Below are 26600 nucleotides of genomic sequence, written 5' to 3'. Positions count from 1 at the left end.
AAGTAACGTGCTAACTACGAATTTAAAGACATTTTCTAAGCTATTACAAAGTCTGCAAGTCAAGACTTCTTTCGACGAGCTTCCGGCGAACTTCCGGCGGTCTTCCGACAAACTCTCGGAAACCATTCTGCGGACTCCCGATAAGCTCGTAGACTTCACAATTTGATCTCGGCGAGTTCCAATGAGCTTCTTTGGCAAGCTCCGATCTTTCTCGGTGAGCTCTGTGAACTTCCGACGAACCTTTTGGCGAGCTTCCGAAAAACCCTTCGGCAAGCTCCCTACTCATTCTCGGCTAGTTCCGGCAGCATTCCCGACGAACCTTCGGACTTCCGTCGAACTCTCGAACTCCCAACGAATCCTTCGTGCTTGACTCCGGCATTTTGTTTCGCTTTATGTCTTCATTGTTATCATAGTTAATCCTGCACACACAAGCCAAAACTCTACTCCGATCTAGACAATTATTACAACGCGAATTGACATTCTGTTGCCCGGCACGTCATTGGTTGGCGCTTCGTCCGATTCTTCGGTGCATCGTCCTCTCTTGCGGCTTGTTGCCCAATCGGCGGTTGACCTCCGCAACCCCAATATCCTTGGCGCAATTCCACTCTCCTTGGCCCGACGCCCGACGTCCGTAGCCTTCTGCCATCCAATACCTTGACATGATCTCCTCCGGCACAACGTCAATTCCTCCTGCGTTAACTGTCTAATCCTGATCGAGTAGACCTACATCACTCAAAATGCAGTTAAACATAAACATAATTATCAATTAGTTTCATCATCAAAATACGAGATTCAACACCTCTGACTTCACCTAGACGTGGGTGGATGGAGCTCCCAAACGTGGGAGACTTTTGTCAGGTGGTCATTCAGAAATGGATGAATCACATTCTGACTGAGATCCCACTACACCTTCTATATGTTTGATATGACATCCAGAGTTTTGGTGAGTTGTTTCTGTTCATGCTCAGGATAAGAATGATATGATTGCAACGTCAAGGACGACGTTTGAGCTTCTGTACGATATTTATTTTTGATATGCTCTGAAATGCTTCATTCACTGATGATTTTGCTTTGAAATGTTCCATATGTCGTTGATATGCTTCAGAACATTTTATATGCCATTGATAAGCTTCGATATGTTTCTTTTGTTTCTGATATGCTCCAATCACTCTATGCCCCATCTGTCAGGAAACAAATATGTAAGATTGAAAGGACAATTGTGTTTCTACTCCTAATGATATTATGTCTACGAAATCGTATATTCTGCCTTGTATTTTGAAACTGTATCTCTTTGAAAATTGTACTATTTTGATATGGATATGTTAGTCACTTGCTGAGCTCTTTATGCTCACCTCGTTTGTTGATAAATTTTTCAGGATAGCGTAATGCTTGCTTAAATGTTAAGATTGGGCTGAGGCGGTGGAAAGTTTAGAAGATTTTGGGCAGATCTTTGTTAGCATATGTGTATTTGTTGTATAAGATACTCTGCATCTTATGAAATGTGATGATGAATCTAAACCTGTGGATTTTGTGTAAGATAAAGGATCCCTCATGTATAGGATTTTGGAATATTAAGTTAAATTCATGTAATGATATGATCTTATGGTAATCGTTGGTTTGTGACTGCATAGACTTCCCCACTTGTGAATTTATGTTGTGGTTATTATTTTGATGTGTTGGGGTCAGATTGTATGAATTATCGAGTGATGTGTGGTATGTTTATGAATTGCACAGGGTTATGAATTTGTAGTCTATAGAGGTGAAATTTTGATCTGAATGTTTTCTTAGTGACCTCAAATGTGTGTTTGGATCTTGGGTTAGTTATGATGAAAATTTTAAATATTGTCGATATTTTTAGGGGCGGGACAGAGGTGGTATCAGAGACATCAAACCAGACGGGGTTGGGAATTGGACATTTTAAGAAGCTTAGTCCTCCCAGTTTTAGTGGTGAGTCTGATCCAATGGTGGCAGAACGATGGATGATGCAGATAGAGAAAATATTTGATGCTTTAAATTACCCTGATGATCGAAAGGTTTTTCTTGCCACCTTTATGCTGGAAGGAGAAGCTGAACACTGGTGGAGAATGATTAAGAGGATGTCTGAAATCAAACATGAGCCAATGACATGGAAGTTATTCCAAGAAAAGTTTAACGATAAATATTTTCCAGACTGTATGAGAGAGCAAAAAGAATTGGAGTTCTTGAATCTTATCCAGGGAAGTATGACGGTTACAAAGTATGAATCTAAATTCACTGAGCTCTCCAGGTTTGCCACACATATGACTGATGATGAATCTAGAAAAGCAAGAAGGTTTGAAAGGGGATTACGGCCAGCAATAAGAAGCCGAATGTCAGCTTTAAAATTACAAACATATGCTGATACGGTAGAAAGAGCTTTGAAAATTGAAAGAGACATGGAGGAAATTCAAGAAATCATTGGCAAAAACAAAAGGGACAAATTTACTGGCGAAAGCAGGAGAGAAAATGAATATGAAGCTAGTAACAAGAGGTTTAAGACATCTAGATTTGAGAAAAGGAAACCATTGTGGAGAACTCAGTTATGTGCAAAATGTGGATTAAATCATGAAACAAGTCAGTGTTTTCAGGTGACTGGAGCATGTTTTGGTTGTGGAAAGCTAGATCATCAATTAAGAGATTGCCCACTGAAAAGGAAGAAAGAGCCACTGTCTCCTAGACCCTCAGCCCATGCTAGAGTGTACGCTATCACTGAACAAGATTCTAAAGCTTCTAAATCAGTGGTGAAAGGTATTCTTCATGTTTCTAAAAGAAATGCAAAAGTTTTGTTTGATCCCGGCTCCAACTTATCGTTTGTTTCACAATACTTTGCTTGTCACTTGGATATTCTACCTAAACCCCTAGATTATATGTTATATGTAACAACTGCTGTTGGAGATTCATTGGCAACAAACTTGGTCTACCAATCTTGTTTGATCTCTATTGGAGACCACGAACTCCTTGCTGATTTGATTCTCCTAGAGATCAAGGGTTTTGATATTATACTTGGCATAGATTGGTTATCTTCTCATCACGCTAGTATTGATTGTTACAAAAAAATAATTACTTTCTGCATACCAGATCAGCCTATATTTCTCTTTGAGGGCATTAAGCATGATTTGCCTCCTTGCTTGATATCAGCACTTCAAGCTTATCGTCTTATGCAGAAAGGTTGTTTTTGTTATATGGTGTGTGTAAAGGAGCATTCAAATCAGGAAACCCACCTAGATGAAATTTCAGTGGTCAAAGAATTCCCTGATGTATTCCCAGATGACTTGCCTGGTTTACCTCTAGATAGAGAGGGTGAATTTGCTATTAATCTGGTCCCCAATACAACCCCAATATCTAAGCCTCCCTACAGAATGGCACCACTCGAGCTAGAGGAATTAAAGAAGCAAATACAAGAATTATTAGATAAGGGTTTCATATGACCCAGTGTATCCCCATGGGGTGCTCCGGTACTATTAGTGAAGAAGAAGGATGGAACATTGAGGCTTTGTATTGATTATAGACAGTTGAATCAGGTGACCATCAAAAACAAGTATCCCATACCTAGAATTGATGATTTGTTTGATCAACTGTAGGGTGCACAAGTATTCTCTAAGATTGACCTGAGGTCAGGTTACTATCAGTTGAAGATCAAGGAGGAGGATATTTCAAAAACAGCTTTCAGAACTCGATATGGTCATTATGAATTCTTGGTGATGCCATTTGGCTTGACAAATGCCTCTGCAGCTTTTATGGAACTAATGAATAGGATATTTCAACCGCTCTTGGATATCTGTGTAATTGTATTTATTGATAACATATTGGTGTATTCAAAGAGTAATCAGGAGCATGAGGAACACTTGAGAGATGTGTTGTCCATACTAAGAGAAAAAAAGTTGTATGCGAAGTTCAGCAAATGTGAATTTTGGTTGAATGAAGTTGCTTTCTTAGGCCATGTGATTTCAGGGAAGGGTATATCTGTTGATCCAAGGAAAATAGAAGCTGTAGTTGAATGGGAAGTACCAACAAATGTAACAGAAGTTCGAAGCTTTTTGGGCATGGCAGGTTATTACAGGAGATTTGTGGAGGGATTTTCTCGAATCGCTCAACCTCTCACCAACCTCACTAAAAAGAATATGAAATTTGTATGGGGTGATGATTGTGAGCAAAGTTTTCAAGAGTTAAAAAGAAGATTGACTAGTGCCCCTATTCTCACTATTCCAAGTGGTAGTGAGGGATTTGTAGTTTATACTGATGCTTCAAGAAAAGGCCTAGGATGTGTTTTGATGCAGGAAGGGAGAGTAATTGCTTATGCTTCTAGGCAACTTAAAGGTTATGAATTGAATTATCCAACTCATGATTTGGAATTAGCAGCAATTATTTTTGCTCTAAAGATTTGGAGACATTATTTGTATGGTCGACAGTTTGAAATCTTCACTGATCACAAGAGTTTAAAATATATTTTCACTCAGAAAGAGTTAAATATGAGGCAGCGAAGATGGATAGAACTTCTGAAGGATTATGATTGTGCCATCCGTTATCACCCGGGCAAGGCCAATGTTGTAGCTGATGCACTTAGTAGGAAATCTACAAGTTTTATGGCTAGTCTGGTCGTGAAGCAATGGAAGTTATTAGAAGAAAATTTTGATTTGAAAGCTTTGAGGAAAGAGCAAGACTCGATGATATTGATGGCCTCCATTCAAGTGCAATCCGATCTTATTCAACAAATTAAGGAAGGACAATTACGAGATCCACATTTAATCTACTTGAGGAATGAAGTAGAAAAGGAATTGAAGCCACAATTTCAAGTTTCAAAGGATGGCCTATTGAGATTTGGGGAGAGAGTATGTGTACCAAATGAACCAGATATCAAGAATCAAATCCTAAATGAAAGTCATACTTCAAGGTACACCCTACACCCTGGGAGCACTAAGATGTATAGAGATCTTCAAAGTCATTATTGGTGGATAGGCATGAAGAAAGAAATTGCAATGTATGTTTCAAAATGTTTGACTTGTCAGCAAATCAAAGTAGAACACCAAAGACCTGGAGGGTTGTTGCAACCTTTAGTTATTCCTGAATGGAAATGGGAATGTATTACTATGGATTTTGTTTCGGGACTACCCAGAACCTCGAGGAAGCATGATGCTATTTGGGTTATCATTGATAGGTTAACAAAATCTGCACACTTCCTACCGATTAATATGACTTACTCGCTTGATAAACTTGCAGATTTATATGTCAATGAAATAGTAAGACTTCATGGTATTCCAAAGGAGATCATCTCTGATAGAGACTCCAGATTTCTCTCTAGATTCTGGAGAAGATTGCAGGAGTCGATGGGCACTAAAGTTAAGTTTAGTACTGCATATCATCCTCAGACTGATGGTCAGTCAGAAAGAACAATTCAAACACTTGAGGATTTGCTTAGAGCCTATGTTATGGATTGGAAAGGTGAATGGGATAAGGATATTTCACTTGTTGAGTTCACGTATAATAATAGTTACCATTCAAGTATTCAGATGGCTCCTTATGAAGCTTTATATGGGCGAAAGTGCATAACACCTATATGTTGGGAGGAAGTTGGTGACAGAAAGCTGTTAGCACCGGACAAGGTACAAGAAACTACCGAGAAAATTCAAGTTATAAGGAAAAGGTTAAAAACCGCTCAGAGTCGTCAAAAGAGTTATGCCGACAATAGAAGACGAGATATTGAGTTTGAAATTGGAGATTTTGTATTCTTAAAAGTCTCCCCTTCCAAAGGCATTATAAGGTTTGGGAAGAAAGGAAAATTAAGCCCAAGATTTATTGGACCTTTTGAGGTTCTTGAGAGGGTTGGTTTTGTCGCTTACAGGATTGCCTTGCCACCAGCATTGTGCCATGTCCATGATATATTTCATGTCTCGATGATTAGAAAGTATATATATGACCCTTCTCACATCATTAAGTATGAGCTGGTGGAGATCGATAAAGATTTATCTTATGTGGAAGAGCCTATTCAGATTGTTGATAAGAAAGAAAAAGTCCTAACGAATCGGGTCATCCCACTGGTTCAAGTAATTTGGAGATATCATTCTGGAGAGGAGACAACTTGGGAGCTAGAGGAGGAAATGAAAAAGGTGTATCTCAGTCTTTTCATCGATAGAGGTACGATAAATTTAGAGGACTAAATTTTTCTTTTAAGGGGGGGAGAGAGTAACACCCCTCATTTCCGAATTTTCGTATAAATTTCTGGTGATAATGTAAGCATTTATTTTAAATTGACAAAAGAAATAGAGTATGAATCAGAGGTAACTTATTTGTAAACCCTAAGGACCTAATCGTGAATATGATAAAAACAAGGACTAAACTGCAAAACGCACATAATGACAAATTCCACCGTTTAAGCCTCTCTGCCTTCGTTCTTAAGGAAGCAGAGAAGGAAGCTCGTGGGTGATCAGGGAAAGAAAGAAAGAAAGAAGAAGAAGAAGAAGAAGAAGAAGAAGAAGAAAAAAAAAATTGGGGTTTTTAGGGTTCTTGCTTTAATCTTTTCACTTCGGCTCAAAATTCTCAAAGGCAAGTGTTCTAACCCCATCCTACAGAATTTTTAGTCTCTGTTTTTATGTTGATTTAAAATAAATTGAAGGATTTCTATTTAGAAACTGATATGTCTCTCTTTGGACATAGAACCATGGATTCTGAAGTTTTTTTCGGTAAACTGACCCCTATACACTGTTTCTACTATAAGTTTTACTACAAAATGTGAATTCGGGAAGGAACTATTTTGTCTGAAATTAGACTCTTATATATTCCTTTTGACACTGATTTTGTAGATTTTGGACACCGAATACTTACCCAAACATCTGTTTCAAATGAGCCTATAGACGCTGTAAAACAGGGTTCAAGATTTCTGACTTGTCGATACTAAAATGCTTATAACTCCCTGTTGAAAATTCTGATTTGTACCAAACTGATTTTATTTGAAACTAAACTTGAAAACCTTTCTTTTGACATATAGTTTGAAAATTTTGGAATTCAATTGCCAACCCTATTATCTGTTGAATCCGACCCTATAAATTCTACAAAACAGTGATTGTGTTTTTGACCTTGGGTTACCAAATCAAAGGTAACTCCGTGTTGGGAACCCTGTTTCATATGAAATATGTTCCATCAGAATATAGATTGATATATGGTTCGACCATAGCTTTCTTATGGGTATTGGAGCATAATTGATTTTCTGAAATATTTGTTTGATGTGCCACTGGAATTCTGTCCGAAATCGAGCTTTGGTCGATTTCGCGTATTCTGTTCCATTCCTTTGGATATTTGAATTCGTCTAACCTTCTTATTGGAATTGAGCTAAATATGATTGCTTGGAATCCCTGTATACTCTTGTTTTCATTTCATTCCAAATCTGAATACATTTGTGAGAGATTTGTTCTTTGTTTCGTATTGTCTCGAAAAGGCACATGCACGTTTTGTTGTTCCGCGTGTGCTTCCGATATATGCTACTTATTGTTAAAACTGCCCTCTTGTACTCTGGTGTGTGGGATTGTCTGGACCTTTGCCAGAAATGGTAAAGGGTATGCGCTTATTGCCCGCTCTGTGGGGTCCTGTTGAATCTCGGATTTTGATGATATAATCAATTGGTGGGTTAATTGATCTAATCCATATTATTGAGTTAAGTGTGCAGGATTAACTACGATAACCAGAAAACATAAAGCAAGGATACCGAGTCGAGCTCGATGGACGTTTAAGAGACCGAAGAATCATCGGACATGCTGCCGGAACCATCCGTGAAGAAATCGGGAACGTGTCGGAAGTTCGCCGAAGAAATCGTCGGAGGCTCGCGGAGATCACCAAGAAGGCTCGGCTACTCGTTAAAGTCATCACAAAGATTGCGAGCTTGCAGGGAGTCCGTCGGAAGAAGTTCGTCGGAAAGCTCGCCGGAACAAGACTCGACGTTCGCGGTTAAAAAACTTGCTTAGGATGTTTTTTTTGTGTTATGTAGTTCACCTATAATTAGGATTAGGATTAAGAGATAATCCTATATCCTGGTTAGGGGCCAACTGGGCCCAAAGTCAGATTTGGTTTGGGCTAAAATTAAGCCAAACCAATGAATCGGAAAGCCAGGCGGTGGCACCGCCTGGCTGGGCGGTGACACCTCCTTGGCTGGGCGGTTGCACCGTCCAGCACCCGAGCGCTGGGCGGTGGCACCGCCTGGCTGGGCGGTGGAACCTCCAGCACCGGGAACCCTAAGAGAATTCAAATTTTGGAGCCCAAAATTTGAATCCTCTTGAGGCCTATAAATACCCCTCAAATCTCAGCTGAGGTTACAACTTTTGAGAAGCATTTTGATTGAGAGAAAAGTCTTAGAAAGTCTTAGCAAGTCTTGTTTTCAATTTGCTAGAGAGTTCTCCTCCTTCTTTCTTATTGAAAATTTGTAAGAGGTTGAGCTGCTTGTAAAAGGTTGTAAGAGGGGTGTTTACCCTTCCATTTCAAGAGACTTGCTAGTGGAAGGTGGGAGCCTCATCGAAGAGGGGCCTCGCAAGTGGAGTAGGTCATTTGACCGAACCACTCTAAAAATCGGCGTAATCTCTGGTTTGCTCTTTATTATTGTCATTTACATTACTGCAAATCTTCTTACTGCTTTAGTTCCTTATTACTCTTGCTGCGCAACTTCAAGAATACGCCTTCAAGTTAAATTTATCAAGTTTCGTTCTTAACGTACGAAAGATTTTGTTAAAATTGAAGATTTAATCCGCTGCACTAATTCACCCCCCCCCCCTCTTAGTGCCGCTCCGATCCTAACAAGTGGTATCAGAGCAAGGTTATCTCTCATATTTGGTTTAATACCCAAGAGAGATGGCTTACTCCGGCATGCAAGAGGGCCATTCTATTGCACGACCACCTTTGTTTAATGGGTCGGATTACACATATTGGAAGACTCGCATGAGGATCTTCCTCATTTCTATGGACTTTGAGCTTTGGTCTATTGTCGAGAATGGATTTCAAAAATCTTCTCTTCCGATGAGCGAATGGGATGAATCGGAGAAGAAGGTTTTTGCTTTAAATGCAAAGGCTATGAATGCCTTGTTTTGTGCACTAGACAAAAACGAATTTAATCGTGTTTCAATGTGTGATTCGGCTTTTGATATTTGGAGAACTCTTGAGGTCACTCATGAAGGCACTAGCCGAGTGAAAGAGTCCAAAATCAACATCCTTGTGCACTCTTACGAACTTTTCCGAATGAAACCAAGTGAGTCCATCGGAGACATGTACACCCGGTTTACGGATGTCATCAATGGACTCAAAGCTCTTGGTAAAGATTTTACTAACTTTGAACTAGTAACTAAAATCTTAAGATCCCTCCCTAAAAGTTGGGATCCAAAAGTTACGGCCATTCAAGAGGCCAAAGACCTTAAAGCATTCCCTCTTGAAGAACTCATTGGGTCTCTAATGACCTACGAAATGACATGTCAAGCTCATGACGAGCTCGAGAACCCCCTTCCAAAGAACAGGAAGGATATGGCACTCAAATCACAAGAAGACCACTTGAAAGGAACATCAAGTGATGAGGACAGTGACAATGACATTGCACTTTTGACTCAAAAATTTAAAAAATATTTAAGAAAGAACAAATTTGAAAATAATATAAAAAATAAATTTGAACAAAAGAAGGACTAAGTGATTTGCTATGAATGCAAAAAACCGGGACACTACAAGAACGATTGTCCTCAAGCCAAAAAGGGGACATCAAAGAAGAAGGCGCTCAAGGCAACATGGGATGATTCAAGCGCGTCCGAAGAAGAGGAGTCCAACACCGAGCAAGTTGCTCATTACGCGCTAATGGCTTTAGGAGAAGAGGTATGTGATTTATTTAATGAAGATTTATCTTTTGAAGAACTCTCTATCGCTTTTCATGAATTATTTGATGAATGTAGAACTGTTAGCAAGAAGTTAAGTATCTTAAAGAAAGAGCATGCTTTGCTACAAGATAAGTTTGATAGTCTTCAAACTCCTCCATGCTCTAAGTGTGAGCACTTAGAAGCAATAAAAAATGAAAATATGCTTCTTAAGGAAACCTTAAACAAGTTTAAGGTTGGTAGCAAAGGATTAGATATGATCCTTGCACACAAGGGTCACATCGCAAATAGAAATGGAATTGGATTTGTAAAAGGATTACATCAAAATCCTACCACTTTCATAAAAGGACCTACATTACATGTTTCCTCTTATATGAAATGCAACTTTTGTTGCAAATCCGGACATATTGCCTACAAATGCCCATTTAGGAAAATTAGTTCATAAAAATTAATATGGGTTCCTGAAGGAACTATAAAGAATTCAATCATAAATAACAAAGTTAGTGGGTCAATTTTTGAGGCACCCAAAATCAAATGGGTACCTAAAAATCATCCTCTTTTGTAGACAAACCCACAAGCTAGGAGCAAGAGATGGTATCTCGATAGTGGATGCTCAAGACATATGACTGGAGATCCATCTCATTTCTCTATGCTCACTAGCAAAGAAGAAGGGTACGTTACCTTCGGAGACAACAACAAGGGCAAAATCATTGGCAAGGGAACTATTGGTAACAAATTTAATTTTTCCATTGATGATGTCTTACTAGTTGATGGATTGAAACATAATTTCTCGAGTATTAGTCAACTATGCGATAAAGGTTACATCGTTAGATTTGAATCAAATATGTGCATTATTGAAAAACCAAATCATAACATGACTATGATTGCTTTAAAACAAAATAATGTCTATACCATCAATCTTGATGAACTAAGTAATGAAATGTGCTTCTCCGCCGTAAATGATGATGCTTGGCTTTGGCATAGGAGATTAGGCCATACAAGCATGAAAACAATATCTAAGATCTCATCTCAAGAATTAGTACGAGGAATTCCAAATATAAAGTTTATTAAGGACAAAGTATGCGATGCATGTCAACTAGGCAAACAAATAAAAACAAGCTTCAAACCAAAAAATCAAATTAGCACTACTAGACCATTACAATTGATCCATTTGGACTTATTTGGACCAATTGATACAACAAGTCTAGGTGGAAGCAAATATGCTTTTGTGATTGTGGATGACTACTCTAGATACACTTGGACCTATTTCTTAGCTCACAAAAGTGATTGCTTCAAGTGTTTCTCTAAATTTTGTAAACTCACTCAAAACGAAAAAGGCTTCATGATTTCATCAATTCGGAGTGATCACGGTGGTGAATTCCAAAACCGTGACTTTCAAAATTTTTGCGAAAGTAATGGGTACAATCACAACTTCTCAACTCTAAGAAATCCTCAACAAAATGGAGTAGTTGAAAGGAAAAATAGAAACCTACAAGAAATGGCAAGAACTATGTTGAATGAACATAGTTTACCTAAGTACTTTTGGGCCGAAGCCGTAAATACGGCTTGCTACATCATGAATAGAGTCCTAATAAGACCATCCTTATCCAAAACTCCCTATGAATTATGGAATAACAAAAAACCAAACATCTCCTATTTTAAAGTTTTTGGTTGTAAATGCTTTATTTTAAATGAAAGGGATGCTTTAGGAAAATTTGATGCTAAATCCGATGAAGGCATCTTTCTTGGTTACTTTTCCGTTTCTAAAGCTTTTCGGGTTTTTAATAAAAGAACTTTAGTAATTGAAGAGTCTATTCATGTAGTTTTTAATAAAATTTCTGATTTAAAGAAAAATGATTTTGATGATGATCTTGGTTTTGATAATTTGAATTTAAATGAACCCTCTCCTCAAAATAGCCATTTGAATGCATCTTCTTCCGAAATTTCTTTACCAAAAGAATGGAAGTATGTAGATGCTCATCCAAAAGAGCAAATTATAGGAGATACATCAAAAGGGGTTCAAACTCGTTCTTCTTTCAAAAATTTCTGTGCTAACGCCGCTTTCCTTTCTCAAATTGAACCTAAATGCATTGACGAAGCCTTAAAAGATGATTTTTGGATCATTGCAATGTAAGAAGAATTGAACCAATTTGAGAGGAATGAGGTATGGAAGCTTGTTCCTAGACCAAGTGACCACTTAGTCATAGGTACTAAGTGGGTCTTTAGAAACAAGCAAGACGAAAATGGTATCGTGGTTAGAAACAAGGCTAGATTAGTGGCCAAAGGTTTCAACCAAGAAGAAGGTATCGATTACGAAGAAACCTTCGCTCCCGTGGCTCGATTAGAAGCCATAAGGATGCTCCTTGCCTACGCTAGTAGTAATAATTTTAAACTATTTCAAATGGATGTTAAAAGTGCTTTCTTGAATGGTTTTATTTCCGAAGAAGTATTTGTCGAACAACCTCCCGGATTTGAAAATTCTCTTCTTCCTAATCATGTATTCAAATTGACTAAAGCTCTCTATGGCTTAAAACAAGCTCCTAAAGCTTGGTATGAAAGGCTTAGTTCCTTTCTTATTTTAAATAATTTTACCAAAGGCAAGGTTGATACTACATTGTTTATTAAACATTTTGAAAATAATTTTCTTATTGTGCAAATTTATGTTGACGATATTGTGTTTGGCTCTTCGGATGAATCACTATGTGAATCATTTGCCAAATGTATGAGTCTTGAATTTGAAATGAGTTTAATTGGTGAATTAACTTTCTTTTTGGGATTACAAATCAAACAACTTAGTGATGGTATATTTCTTAACCAATCCAAATGTACATTAGAATTGTTAAAACGATTTAACATGGATAATTCAAAAGCAATAAACACCCCTATGAGTACTGCGACTAAGTTAGATATGGATGAAAATGGTGAAAGTTTCGATCAAAAAACATATAGGGGAATGATAGGTAGTCTACTCTACCTCACTGCGACTAGACCGGATATTATGTTTAGTATAGGACTTTGCGCTAGGTTTCAATCTAATCCTAAATTATCTCATCTCAAGAGTGTTAAAAGAATATTTAGGTATCTTAAAGGAACTCCAAATTTAGGATTGTGGTATCCAAAATCTGAAAAATTCGATCTAATAGCTTATGCAGATGCCGATTTTGGCGGATGCAGGATAGATAGAAAAAGTACATCCGGAACATGCCAATTTTTAGGACATGCACTTGTTTCTTGGACTTCCAAGAAACAAAATTCAGTTGCACTATCTACGGCGGAAGCCGAATACATTGCTGCAAGTGCATGTTGTGCATAAGTAATTTGGATGAAAAATACATTAGAAGACTATGGAATTCAACTTGAAAATATTCCCATAAAATGCGATAATACTAGTGCCATATGCCTTACTAAAAATCCAATTCAGCACTCTAGAACTAAGCACATCGACGTTAGGCATCATTTCATACGCAATCATGTTCTTAACAATGATGTTGTTCTAGAATTCATTGACACAAAGCATCAATTAGCATATATATTTACAAAAGCTTTGAATGAAGACCAATTTGAATTCATCCGAAGGGAATTAGGCATGCTAAATTGTCCCTAAAATGAACTTCACAAAAAGGACTCGTTCTTTTCCCTTCGTTTATGAATTTGAATTCTTCCTTCTTCTTCAATTCAAAATGATCCATTAAAGCATAAATTATGATCTTGAGGGAAGAAGCTAAACAAAAGGAAGGAAGAAAATTTTTTTTCTTTCCTCCGCGTGATGCCAGCGGTGGCACCGCCAGATCCGGCGGTTGCACCGACTGGCGCTCGGGCGCCAGGCGGTGACACCGACCGAGTCACCCTTTTAACCCGAGGGGTTAGGGCCGGCGGTGACACCGCCCCCAACCCGAAGAAAGACCTCTCCAAAACCCTCTCCCATTCCCTCTAACCCTCATTCTAACTCTTAGAAACATTGGAGAAGGATTCTTGGTGGTCCAAGCTTTCCATCTCTCAACATAATCTCTACAAGGTAACACTTGAAATCCCTCCTTTCTTTTCTCTTTCTCTTGCTTATTTTTCACAATTTCATCATCATCTTGTCTAGAAAATGGCTCCAAAGAGATCAAAAGGAATAAGGATTGAAGGAGATTCATATAACCATGACCTTTTTAGATCAAAAGAGGTAGCCCTTAGCTTTCCAAAATTTGAAACACGATGTGTCCATAAGGGAAAATACGTTGATTTGGATGAACTAGAGGACTTAGATCCCATTAAGTGGTTTGCTCAACTAGAAGCTCTACCTCTACTACAAATAGATGAACCAATCTATCCACGGTTAGTGAGATTGTTCTATGCCAACCTATATGAAGACAATGATAGCCTAAGCACTTACATTCTAGGAACACCCATTAGAATTTTTGACAGCACCATTTGTGAGCTAATTGGCATAACTGAAAAAGATAGGGGATGCTATTTTAAAGGTAAATGGGACGTCAAAAAAATAGGAGCAACCTATTCCGAAGCCGTGAAAACAATTTTTGCAAATCCAAACCTTGACTTCCTACCCAAGACCTGTGAACACTTACTGCCTTTCAACTCTAAAATTCTTCATCACATTATCACAAGCATCATATTCCCCAAACAATTTCATCTTGACGAAGTAAGTCAATTAGAGATAGGAACCATGTATTGGATTATGACCGGTCAGCATAATTGTTTTGGGTACTTGATTCGCCAACACATGCAGGAAATTATGACTAAAGATACTATATTGCCATATGGGAGGATAATCACTAGAATTCTTCATGCCTATGACATTTGCATTCCACCCGATGAAGAATCTATTCAAAATGATCGATATAACAAAATAAATAAAAACCTGCTAAAAAAACTTAGATGCACTTTTAGCAATGGCATATGGGTTAGGCAGCCTAGAAGGACGGATCCAATTCCTACACCAATAGAACAACCCGAAACACCAATTCTTATGGGAAGTGAATCTCCTCCTCCTAGTCCCTTTGGAGCAGCACCTTCAGCTCCTGTTTCTGTAATATCCCTCGCTTTTAAAAATTATTAATAAAGATTTATTTATAAATCGAAGGACCTATATGTAAATATAGAAATTTCAAAGACTAAACTGTTAAGTTGTAAAAAGAAGTAAATAAAGAAAAACCAAAAATTTCGGTTTTATCCCACCGCCTCCCACGCACTCTCTGTTTCTTCGAGAAACAGAGAGGAGCGGTGGGGCATGAGGAGTGAAGAAAAGAAGAAGAAGAGGGAAAAGAAGAGAGGAGGAAGAAGAGAGGAAGAAGAGGGAGAAGAGAAGAAGAAGAAGAAGAAGAGGAGGTGGCTGCAGCGAGGGCTGCAGCGAGGAGCTGTGGGGCGTGGGGAGAAGAAGAGAGGAAGAAGAGGGAGAAGAGAAGAAGAAGAAGAAGAAGAAGAAGAAGAGAGGAGGATAGCTGCGGCAAGGCTGCAGCGAGGAGGTGTGTGGCTTTGGGGAGGAAAAGGGAAGAGGAGAAGAAGAGAAGGAGAAGAAGAGGGAAAAGAGAGGCAGCTGCAGCAGCCAGGGCTGCAGCACCTCTGTTTCCCACAGGTGGAAACAGAGGAGAGGATGTGTGGGGCGTTGAGGATGAAAAGGGAAGAAGAAGAAGAAGAAGAAGAAGAAGATAGCTGCGGCAAGGCTGCAGCGAGGAGATGTGTGGCCTTGGGGAGGAAAAGGGAAGAGGGGAAGAGGAGAAGAAGAAGAAGAGGAAGAGAAAGAGGTGTGATACCTCTGTTTCCTGCAGAGGAAACAGAGGAGAGGGTGTGTGTGACGCCGGGGAAGAAGGGGCTGCAGCTGCGGCGATTGCAGCTGCAGCTGGAAGAGAAGAAGAAGAGGAAGATGAGCAGGGGAGGAGGGAGAGGTTGCGGCCGTGGCTGCGGCCGCGACTGCAGCAGTTGCAGCGGGGAGAGAAGAAGAAGAAAGGAAGGAGAAGGAAGAGGAGAAGGGAAAGAAGTAGCTGCGGCTGCGGTTGTGGCAGCTGCAGCTATGGCAGGGAAAGAGGAAGAGAAAAAGGAAAGGAAGAAGAAGAGAAAGGGAAGGAGAGGAAGAAGAGAGGAAGAGGAGAAGGGGCTACGGCTGCGGCGATGGCAGCTGCAGTTGTGGCAGGGAAAGAGAAAAAGGAAAGGAAGAAGAAGAGAAAGGGAAGGAGAGGAAGAAGAGAGGAAGAGGAGAAGGGGCTGCGGCTGCGGCGATGGCAGCTGCAGCTGTGGTAGGGAAAGAGAAAAAGGAAAGGAAGAAGAAGAGAAAGGGAAGGAGAGGAAGAAGAGAGGAAGAGGAGAAGGGGCTGCGGCTGCGGTGATGGCAGCTGCAGCTGTGGCTGGGAAAGAAGAGAAGGAAAGGAAGAAGAAGAGAAAGGGAAGGAGAGGAAGAAGAGAGGAAGAGGAGAAGGGGTGGCAGCTGCGGCAGTGGCAGCTGCAGTTGGAAGAGAAGTAGGAGAGGAAATAGAGTAGCAGAGGAAGAAGAGGCTGCGGTTGTGGTGGCTGCGGCCATGGCTGCGACTGCGACTGCGGCAGTTGCAGCTGGGAAAGAAAGGAAAGGAAAGGGTGAAAAAGGGGCTGCGGACGGGATTACGGTCGCAGCGGCAGCGACTGCGTATGCAGCAGTTATGTCTGCGAGAGAAGGGAGGAAGGAAGGTAGTGCGGTGGAAGGGGCTGCGATTGTGGCAGCGGCAGCGGCGGCGGTTGTGGCAGCTGCGTTTGGGAAAGAAAAAGAAGGAATGAGAGTAAGAGAAAGCAGGTGACTGTGCCTCGATGTTCGACACGTGGTGTAGTTGCGAAGAAAGGAAGAAAACGGGAGCACAAAACGAAACAGAGAGAGGACACGGAGGAAAAGTAGAAGGATTTGGGCTAGCACCTTCTTTGGATCTTCGGATCGAAATCCTTGAAAGGCAAGTTCCCTGACCGTTTCTCCAATAATTGCTCTGATATTTCTTATTGCAAGTTCCCTGATCGTTTCTCCTATAATTGCTCTGATATTTCTTATTGCAAGTCCCCTGATCGTTTCTCCTATAATTGCTCTGATATTTCTTATTGCAAGTTCCCTGATCGTTCCTCCTATAATTGCTCTAATCTTTCCTATTGCAAGTATCCTGATCGTTCCTCACTGTCATTTTTATCTCTACATTTGCTTTGAATATGAGGAACTTTGAATTGTTCTAGCCTTGCATTTGATATATCTCCTGTTTAGACGTAACGATTCGAATCTGTGCAACTTCTGATATTCTGACCTTTCGATACCGAGCTGCCTATAAGTCTTTGTTGGAAACTCTGATTTGTTCAAAATTGATTTCATTGGAAACTAGACTCGTAGACCTTTCTTTGATATATGGATTGAAAGATTTGGAATCCAAACACCTATCCAATTATCTGTTGAATCTGACATTATGAATTCTGCCAACAGAGATTTTGTTCTACGACACTTGCTTACCAAATTATTTGTAACTCTCTCTGTTGGACAGTTCAATTCATGTGAAGCCTGTCTTATCTGAAAGTATTATCCAATGATTATTTCTGAGTAAATTGGAGCACGATTGATAGTTTGAATCATTTGTTCAATGTGCCTTCTGTATTCTGCCAGAAATCGAGCTTTGGTCGATTTCTCATATTCTGGTTTCATTCCTTTGGAAATTGATATCCTTTAGCCTTCTTATTCAATTGAACTTTATATTACTGCTTTGAATTCTTGTATGCTCTTATCCTTAAAATTATTTGCATTCTTGAAAACTGTTGTGTAACGTTTATGCTATATCGTATTGACTCATATAGGCACATGTATATCCTATTGTTCCGCATTTGCTTTCGATATGTGCCTATTCCAGTTTCATTCCTTTGGACATTGAATTCATCAAATATTCTTATTGAATTGAGTTATATGTGATTGCTTGGATTCCATATGTGCCCTTGCTTTCAATTCCTTTCAAATCTGAATATACTTGTGAAAGATTATTGCTTACTTCGGATTGACTCGTAAAGGCACATGTACGCTTTGTTGTTCCGCATGTGCTTCCGATATATGCTGCTTATTGTTAAAACTGCCCTTTTGTACTCTGGTGTGTGGGATTGTCTGGACCTTTGCCAGAAATGGTAAAGGGTATGCGCTATTTGCCCGCTATGTGGGGTCCCGCTATGAGGGATATTCTGTTTGCGCTTGTTGCCCGCTACATGGGTATGTGATTAGAGCCTGCGATGCTCTGCCGGCCCCCTTTGACTTCACCTAGACGTGGGTGGATGGAGCTCCCAGACGTGGGAGACTTTTGTCAGGTGGTCATTCATAAATGGATGAATCACATTCTGACTGAGATCCCACTACACCCTCTATATGTTTGATATGACATCCAGAGTTTTGGTGAGTTTGTTTCTGTTCATACTCTGGATAAGATTGATATGATTGCAACGTCAAGGACGACGTTTGAGCTCTTGTACGATATGTGTACCGATATGCTCTGAAAGGCTTCATTCCCTGATGATTTTGTTTCGAAATGTTCCATATGCCGTTGATATGCTTCGGAACATTTTATATGCCATTGATAAGCTTTGATATGTTTCCTTTGTTTCTGATATGCTCCAATTACGCTGTGCTCCATTTGCTATGAACTGATATGTTCTTATATGTCCTATCTGCCATTGATATGCTCCGATTACTCTGTGATCCATTTGCTATGAACTGATATGTTCTTATATGTCCTATCTGCCATTGATATGCTCCGATTACTCTGTGATCCATTTGCTATGAACTGATATGTTCTGAATTGTCCTATCTGCCATTGATATGCTCCAAATTACTCTATGCTCCATTTGCTATGAGCTGATATGTTCTGAAATGTCCTATCTGCCATTGATATGTTCCAATTACTCTATGCTCCTTTCGTTATGGATCAAATATGTTATGAATGACATGATACGTATGATTTGGTATCTATTGAGATGGTATCCTTGAGAATTCTGGTATTCTGCTTTGCATTACGATACCTTACTCGCTTCAAACTATTCCTTTTGTTCTGAATATGCTTTGTCACTTGCTGAGCCGTTTTTGGCTCACTCCGTTGTTATATAAACCTTTCAGGTCAGCTTGTCACTCTTCGAGATGTTTGATTTGGGCTGAGGCAGTGGATAGCTATTCAGAATTATGGGCAAGTCTTGTTGGTTGTTATACTATTGTTGTATAAGTATGTTTTGTATGTAATGAAATGTTGTCGATGAACCGAAATGGATAGACTGTGTCAAAGTGTTAGGAGATCTCTCTTATTTGGAATTTCTGAATGTTAAGCCTAATTTATAATGATATGAACTTGTGGTGAATAGTTGGAGTTCTGATTGTATAAATTATTTAGCTTGTGGATTTATAAATGTTGTTCATGTTTGTCAAGTTGGCTTGGGTTGCCATAAATATGAAATATCGAGTGATGTGATATATGATTATAAACTGCACAGGTTTTATGGATGTGAATATGAATAGAATGTTTTCAGTGTCCTCAAACGTTAGTTTGGATCCTGGATTGGTCTGTGACGAAAATTTTAAAAATCATGGATATTTTGAGGGGCGTGACAGTTTCCTCCTCTAAAGATATCATTATGGCGGAGCTATCTCCGATCAAATCACAGCAAGAACAAATTCAGAATCAACAAGTTGAAATTTTGAAGACACTACGACAGATGAATGAAAAAATAGATATCATGTATCAGCACTGTGGATTACCTCCTAAGGATTAAATTGATGTATCTTTTTATTTTGTTCTGTTTGCTTTTAAAAAACAAGTTCATGTTTGTCATCGATTGTACGATAACTGATCTTTCCTTTAGATAACTACTGTCTTAATCTGCATAGATGATGATGTCTTTTGGATAAACTATTTCTGGCAAATTTGAATGATGAACTTTGATAAATGCTAAACCTTTTTCTATGATCATCAATTAGCTGGCTTGTCTCTTTTTGTTGATGACAAAGGGGGAGAAGTGATGACTTACACCAGAACGATAGCATGACTAATATGAATTTATATTGATATCATTGAAAATCTTTATCTTCTATGTGATATGAATGTCTTATATGACTTGCAAATCCTTGAAAATATCACAAGATTGATATCATGAAATTTATATTGAAAATCTTTATCTTCTGTCGTAGCAAAATTAGTCCCGTATCATTTAACTTATGATTTTCATCGAAGTTTCGTACTTACTATTGTTTAATGAGGATAACGATAAAGTTCTACGATTAGAACTTATCGGGTTATGCTTGAATCCAATGGGATGGAATTCAAGTGTTTTATATCTTCTCATAGTATGGCATATAGATAGGGGGAGTTATGTTTAACTCCGTCATCAATTGATTGTCATCATCAAAAAGGGGGAGATTGTTGAATCTCGGATTTTGATGATATAATCAATTGGTGGGTTAATTGATCTAATCCATATTATTGAGTTAAGTATGCAGGATTAACTACGATAACCAGAAAACATATTATCGGAGATGCTGCCGGAACCATCCGAGAAGAAATCGGGAACGTGTCGGAAGTTCGCCGAAGAAATCATCGGAGGCTCGCAGAGATCACCAAGAAGGCTCGGCTACTCGTTAAAGTCATCACAAAGATTGGGAGCTTGCAGGGAGTCCGTCGGAAGAAGTTCGTCGGAAAGCTCGTCGGAACAAGACTCGACGTTCGCGGTTAAAAAACTTGCTTAGGATGTTTTTTTTGTGGTATGTAGTTCACCTATAATTAGGATTAGGATTAAGAGATAATCCTATATCCTGGTTAGGGGCCAACTGGGCCCAAAGTCAGATTTGGTTTGGGCTAAAATTAAGCCAAACCAATGAATCGGAAAGCCAAGCGGTGGCACCGCCTGGCTGGGCAGTGAAACCGCCCAGCACCCGAGTGCTGGGCGGTGACACCTCCTTGGCTGGGCGGTTGCACCGTCCAGCACCCGAGCGCTGGGCGGTGGCACCGCCTGGCTGGGCGGTGGAACCTCCAGCACCGGGAACCCTAAGAGAATTCAAATTTTGGAACCCAAAATTTGAATCCTCTTGAGGCCTATAAATACCCCTCAAATCTCAGCTGAGGTTACAACTTTTGAGAAGCATTTTGATTGAGAGAAAAGTCTTAGAAAGTCTTAGCAAGTCTTGTTTTCAATTTGCTAGAGAGTTCTCCTTCTTTCTTATTGAAAATTTGTAAGAGGTTGAGCTGCATGTAAAAGGTTGTAAGAGGGGTGTTTACCCTTCCATTTCATGAGACTTGCTAGTGGAAGGTGGGAGCCTCATCGAAGAGGGGCCTCGCAAGTGGAGTAGGTCATTTGACCGAACCACTCTAAAAATCGGCATAATCTCTGGTTTGCTCTTTATTATTGTCATTTACATTACTGCAAATCTTCTTACTGCTTTAGTTCCTTATTACTCTTGCTGCGCAACTTCAAGAATACGCCTTCAAGTTAAATTTCTCAAGTTTCGTTCTTAACGTACGAAAGATTTTGTTAAAATCGAAGTTTTAATCCGCTGCACTAATTCACCCCCCCCTCTTAGTGCCACTCCGATCCTAACACCGCTCTGTGGGATATTCTGGACCTTTGCCAGAAATGGTAAAGGGTATGTGCTTAGAGCCTGCGATGCTCTGCCGACCCCCTCTTGTTAGGATCGGAGCGGCACTAAGAGGGGGGGGGTGAATTAGTGCAGCTGATTAAAATTTCGGTTTTGGAAAAATCTTTCGTACGATAAAAAATCGAACTTGAAAAGCTTAAAAACTTAGAAGCATATGGAAGCGTAGTGACTAAGTAAAGTAGTTTGCAGTATGTAAATGGCAAGAATAAAATGCAAACCAGAGAAGACGGTAGTTTATAGTGGTTCGGTCAATCATGACCTACATCCACTCCTCCGATTCCTCTTCCGTCGAGGCCACCGGCATCCACTAATGATCTTCCTTTACTAGGCGAAGATCAACCTCCTTCTTACACCCCTCTTACAACCTCTTACAAGTGGTTCACCCTTTTACAAAGATTTCAATGAAAAGAAAGGAGGTGAACACTCAAGCTATTGAAAACAAGACTTTTCCTAAAGCTTTTCTCAACTTCTAGCTTCTCAAAAGGTTGTGTTCTCTGCTGAGAATTTGGGGGTATTTATAGACCCCAAGAGGATTCAAATTTGATCTCTAAAATTTGAATTCCCTTGAGTTCCCAAGGCTGGCGGTGCCACGGCCTGTCGACCGTTGCACTAGCGGTGCCACCGCCCGACTTCTTGAGTGCTGGGCGGTGCCACTGCCCAGCTCTCGGGTGCTGGGCGGTGCCACCGCCAGACCCTTACAGCTTACTAGTTTGGGCTCCAAACTTGGCCCAAACCAGTCCAAACTCGTGCCCAATTGGCCCCTACTTGGGTTATAGGATTAATACCTAATCCTAACCCTAAGTAACATGCTAACTACGAATTTAAAGACATTTTCTAAGCTATTACAAAGTCTGCAAGTCAAGACTTCTTTCGACGAGCTTCCAACGAACTTCCGGCGGTCTTCCGACAAACTCTCGGAAACCATTCTGCGGACTCCCGATAAGCTCGTAGACTTCACAATTTGATCTCGGCGAGTTCCAATGAGCTTCTTTGGCAAGCTCCGATCTTTCTCAGTGAGCTCCGTGAACTTCCGACGAACCTTTTGGCGAGCTTCCGAAAAACCCTTCGGCAAGCTCCCTACTCATTCTCGGCTAGTTCCGGCAGCATTCCCGATGAACCTTCGGACTTCCGTCGAACTCTCGAATTCCCAACGAATCCTTCGTGCTTGACTCCGGCATTTTGTTTCGCTTTATGTCTTCATCGTTATCGTAGTTAATCCTGCACACATAAGCCAAAACTCTACTCCGATCTAGACAATTATTACAACGCGAATTGACATTCTGTTGCCCGGCACGTCATTGGTTGGTGCTTCGTCCGATTCTTCGGTGCATCGTCCTCTCTTGCGGCTTGTTGCCCAATCGGCGGTTGACCTCCGCAACCCCAATATCCTTGGCGCAATTCCACTCTCCTTGGCCGAACGCCCGACGTCCGAAGCCTTCTGCCATCCAATACCCTGACGTGATCTCCTCCGGCACAACGTCAATTCCTCCTGCGTTAACTGTTTAATCCGGATCGAGTAGACCTGCATCACTCAAAATGCAGTTAAACATAAACATAATTATCAATTAGTTTCATCATCAAAATACGAGATTCAACAATCTCCCCCTTTTTTATGATGACAACTAATTGATGACTAACGGAGTTAACTTTAACTCCCCGGAGTTTAACCAAACTCCCCCTATCAATATGCCATTGATAGAACACTTGGATTATCCCAAATCCAAGTAACATTCATCACTAGTTCTGATAAACATTTAAACCATCATGCAAATATATAAAATATTCAATTTAATGCATGAAGTCATCAATATACTTCTCCCCCTTTGTCATCAACAAAAAGGAGAAGTTCCTACTCTTATGTGTTTAGAGAAAAAAAGTTTCATACATTGCATGAAAAACATAGTATCAAATTTTATCATCATGCAATCTAGCAATTAAAGATGTGTAAGTTTAGCATGTTTGCATTTCTTGATACAACAACTAATTGCTTCTCTTTAGACTACATGCTAGCAAGTTTCAAGATAGCAAATTTTTGCTTCCTTTGCAATGTTTGAAGCTAGCAATTTTGCTTCTGTAACAAGTTAGCATGCTTTGTATTTTGAGATAGACAAGATAGCACATTTGCTTTTTTGAGATAGCAACTCTTTTGAGATAGTGATCTTAGCAAATTTTACATCATGCAAGGTAGCAAATTTTTGTGATGTTCAAAATAGTAAGTTCTTTCTTCTCTTTAGAGAAGTGCTATTTTTGCTTCCTTTACAAAGTGCAAGCTAGCAAAGTTTTTGAAAAAGTGAGCAAGTTTTGCAACATACAAGCTAGTAAAAATTTCGAAAGCAAACGCAAGATAGCTTTCTTATGTAGGCCCATGACTCTTGCTTCCTATTGCAATGTGCAAGTTGCAAGTTTTTGAAATATCCAAGTTCAACATTGGATACCAACATTGCATAATTAACATAATCTCCTAGTTTTATCATTATGCAATTTTGCTATCATCATAGATATGCAAGGTAGTTTGATAGTAATTTCTACAACATACAAGCTAGCAAATTTTACAATATTTTTAGAGCATGCAAGCTAGTAGTTTTGAGATGTACAAGAAAGCAACCCTTGCTTCTTGAAATATACAAGTTTGCTAGATGTTCACGTTAGCATATTTTGCTTCTTGAGATAGGCAAGATAGTAATATTCAAGAAGACAACTTTTGCTTCTTGAAATAAGCAAGTTAGCAATCTTTGCTACTTAAGATAGACAAGCTAGCAATCAAGTTTTGCATCTCCTTGACTTGTGCAAGCTAGCTATCTCCCCCTTTGTCATTGTCAAAAAGAAGGGAAGAACAATACAATCATGTAATTCATTTCCCTTTACTATAATCATTTCCCTTTACTATAATCTTCAAATCATGACAAGGGTAAATAACAAAGATAAAATTGATTGTCAAAAAACATATATCATTTTTGACAAATTTCTTCAATTGTAAATAGAAAACATGATATGAAACAATCTTGATTCAAAAGGAAAACTCAAGTTATAAATTATCAAGATATCAAGTAGCGTATCATGGTTTACAAGAACAAGTTTCTTGTTAGTTAATAGCGAAATGAATCATAGGAGAACAAAATCTCAATTCATGCATATAAAATCTTATGATTCACATCATATGCAATACATCACATATATTATCATAATAAAAAGCATAAGTATTGCATGCATCATTCCAAATTATAAATATTTCAAATCATAATGGTATTAATTTGTCAAATTGCATCCTACCATGCATGATAATAACTTTTCATTTGTATGCATCAAAATAATCTCAAGAGTATTTCATGCATAATTTTATATCACCAAATAAGGAATATCAAGAAGAAAATAATTGGGTGATAAACATTTCATGAATATAAGGAATTACATAAAAATTTTATCATGAAGGATTAGAACATGTGAATACCAAAAGACATGATTTCTTTTTGAAAAACCTACTCATAAATAATCAAAAGAAAATCTTAGGAGATCGATTAATGAAAAATCTTGATTCATAATAAATCTTAATTTGTAAATATCACGGAATCAAGATCATGATTTTAGATAAAACTCATTCAAATTCAAATCGTCTAAATCATCAAAATCTCAACATTTCTTTGAAGAGATTCAAAATGGCATAAATAATTTTATTGATCTCTTAGGTATAAATCAATAAGATACAGAAAAAGAAAATTTTCAATAAAAAATCTTGCCTCCTTTTGTTTCAACTTATTGATTGATTCCATGCATGCATGTCCTTTTCTTTCAAATCCATGCATCATCGTTTAAAAAAAAAAAAAAATCAAAGATCATCAAGAGAAAAAGGTGCAACACATAATTCCAAAAAAAATTGATTTCAACTCATTACTTCAAGTCAAACATGATTTCATTTAATCAAAATTGAATAACTTCAAGACCAATAAATCATCATGTATAATAGTCATCAAGTATGATACAAACTTTTCAAAATATTTATCATGATAAGGCATATAAGCCAAAGAAACTATTAAACATAAAGCATATTCATCAATGATGGTTTCATTGGGCGTAAGGTATTTTCAAACAAAATTATTTTGTTATTTGTTATAGTCATGCATTTTTCTTTTTAGGTGAATCTATCGTTTCATACTTAGTTTGCATACAAAATCCATGCATCATTTTTAAAAGCAACTTTCATCATGATAAAAATCGATAATTCATGAATCACAAAAGATCATTATGGAAGTCATCAATAATTAATAAACTATAAATTACCCAAAACTCATCATCATCATGCATAGTTTCAAAAAATAAATTCATTAGGCATGATATCATATTTCATAAGGCATTTTTAATCAAAATCATACAATTTTCATAATTATTTTCAAAATTACTCGAATGATAAGCATGATTTCTAATTTTTTGTTTTCATGTAATTTTTAAGAAAATTAATCCTAAACTAAAAAATAACTCATGAAAAGTATTATGTAATTTCAAAATAATTCAAGAGAGTTGAGTTACTTACCTTGTAGTCGAAGCCCGTCAAAGCCCAATTCGCCGTTTCACCTTTAGAAGTTCTTGATTCATCCTTGGTTGCATTCCTCTTCTTTGGCCTCTTCCTCCGTTCAAGTTCATTGTTTATTTTAGATTTTTGTTTAATAAACTTATTAAGATTTAATGTTCGAAGTTCAAGTTCATCATTGTCCTCATCACTTGAGTCATCGCTCAAGTGGTATTTATTTTTCTGGAGTTCCAAATCCTTCCTGTTCTTTGGAAGGTGGTCCAAGTGTTCATTGTGTTCATCATGTGCATTGCGCACCATTTCATATGTCATCAATGAGCCGATAAGTTCTTCAAGTGGAAAAATATTTAAATCTTTTGTTTCTTGTATTACCGTTACTTTTGATTCCCAAGCTTTAGTAAGTGATCGTAAAACTTTACTAACAAGTTCAAAATTCGAGAAACATTTGCCAAGAGCTTGTAAACCATTGACGACATCCGTAAAACGGGTGTACATGTCAACAATGGTTTCGCTCGGCTTCATTCGAAAAAGCTCGAAATCATGTATTAAAATGTTAACTTTCGAGTCTTTGACTCTACTAGTTCCCTCATGTGTGATTTCAAGTGTTCGCCAAATATCA

General features: G+C 38.6%; 1 protein-coding gene across 1 annotated transcript; it reads left to right on the top strand.

The window, feature by feature from the left end:
* The first annotated feature begins 15079 nt into the window (after positions 1-15079).
* LOC135624114 (uncharacterized) lies at positions 15080-19172 on the top strand. Its single transcript, XM_065127544.1, has 2 exons — positions 15080-16762; positions 18937-19172. The coding sequence occupies exon 1, from the start codon at positions 15082-15084 to the stop codon at positions 16306-16308; it is 1227 nt and encodes a 408-aa protein (XP_064983616.1). The 5' UTR covers positions 15080-15081; the 3' UTR covers positions 16309-16762; positions 18937-19172.
* The last annotated feature ends 7428 nt before the right edge of the window (positions 19173-26600 follow it).

This window comes from Musa acuminata, chromosome BXJ1-3 (genome assembly GCF_036884655.1).
Source record: "Musa acuminata AAA Group cultivar baxijiao chromosome BXJ1-3, Cavendish_Baxijiao_AAA, whole genome shotgun sequence".
NCBI classification, from domain to species: domain Eukaryota; kingdom Viridiplantae; phylum Streptophyta; class Magnoliopsida; order Zingiberales; family Musaceae; genus Musa; species Musa acuminata.
This window is presented reverse-complemented; position numbering and strand designations above follow the sequence as displayed.

Excerpts from the sequence above, each read along its gene's own strand:
- LOC135624114 (XM_065127544.1), top strand. The coding sequence starts at position 15,082 with ATGAGGAGTGAAGAAAAGAAGAAGAAGAGGGAAAAGAAGAGAGGAGGA.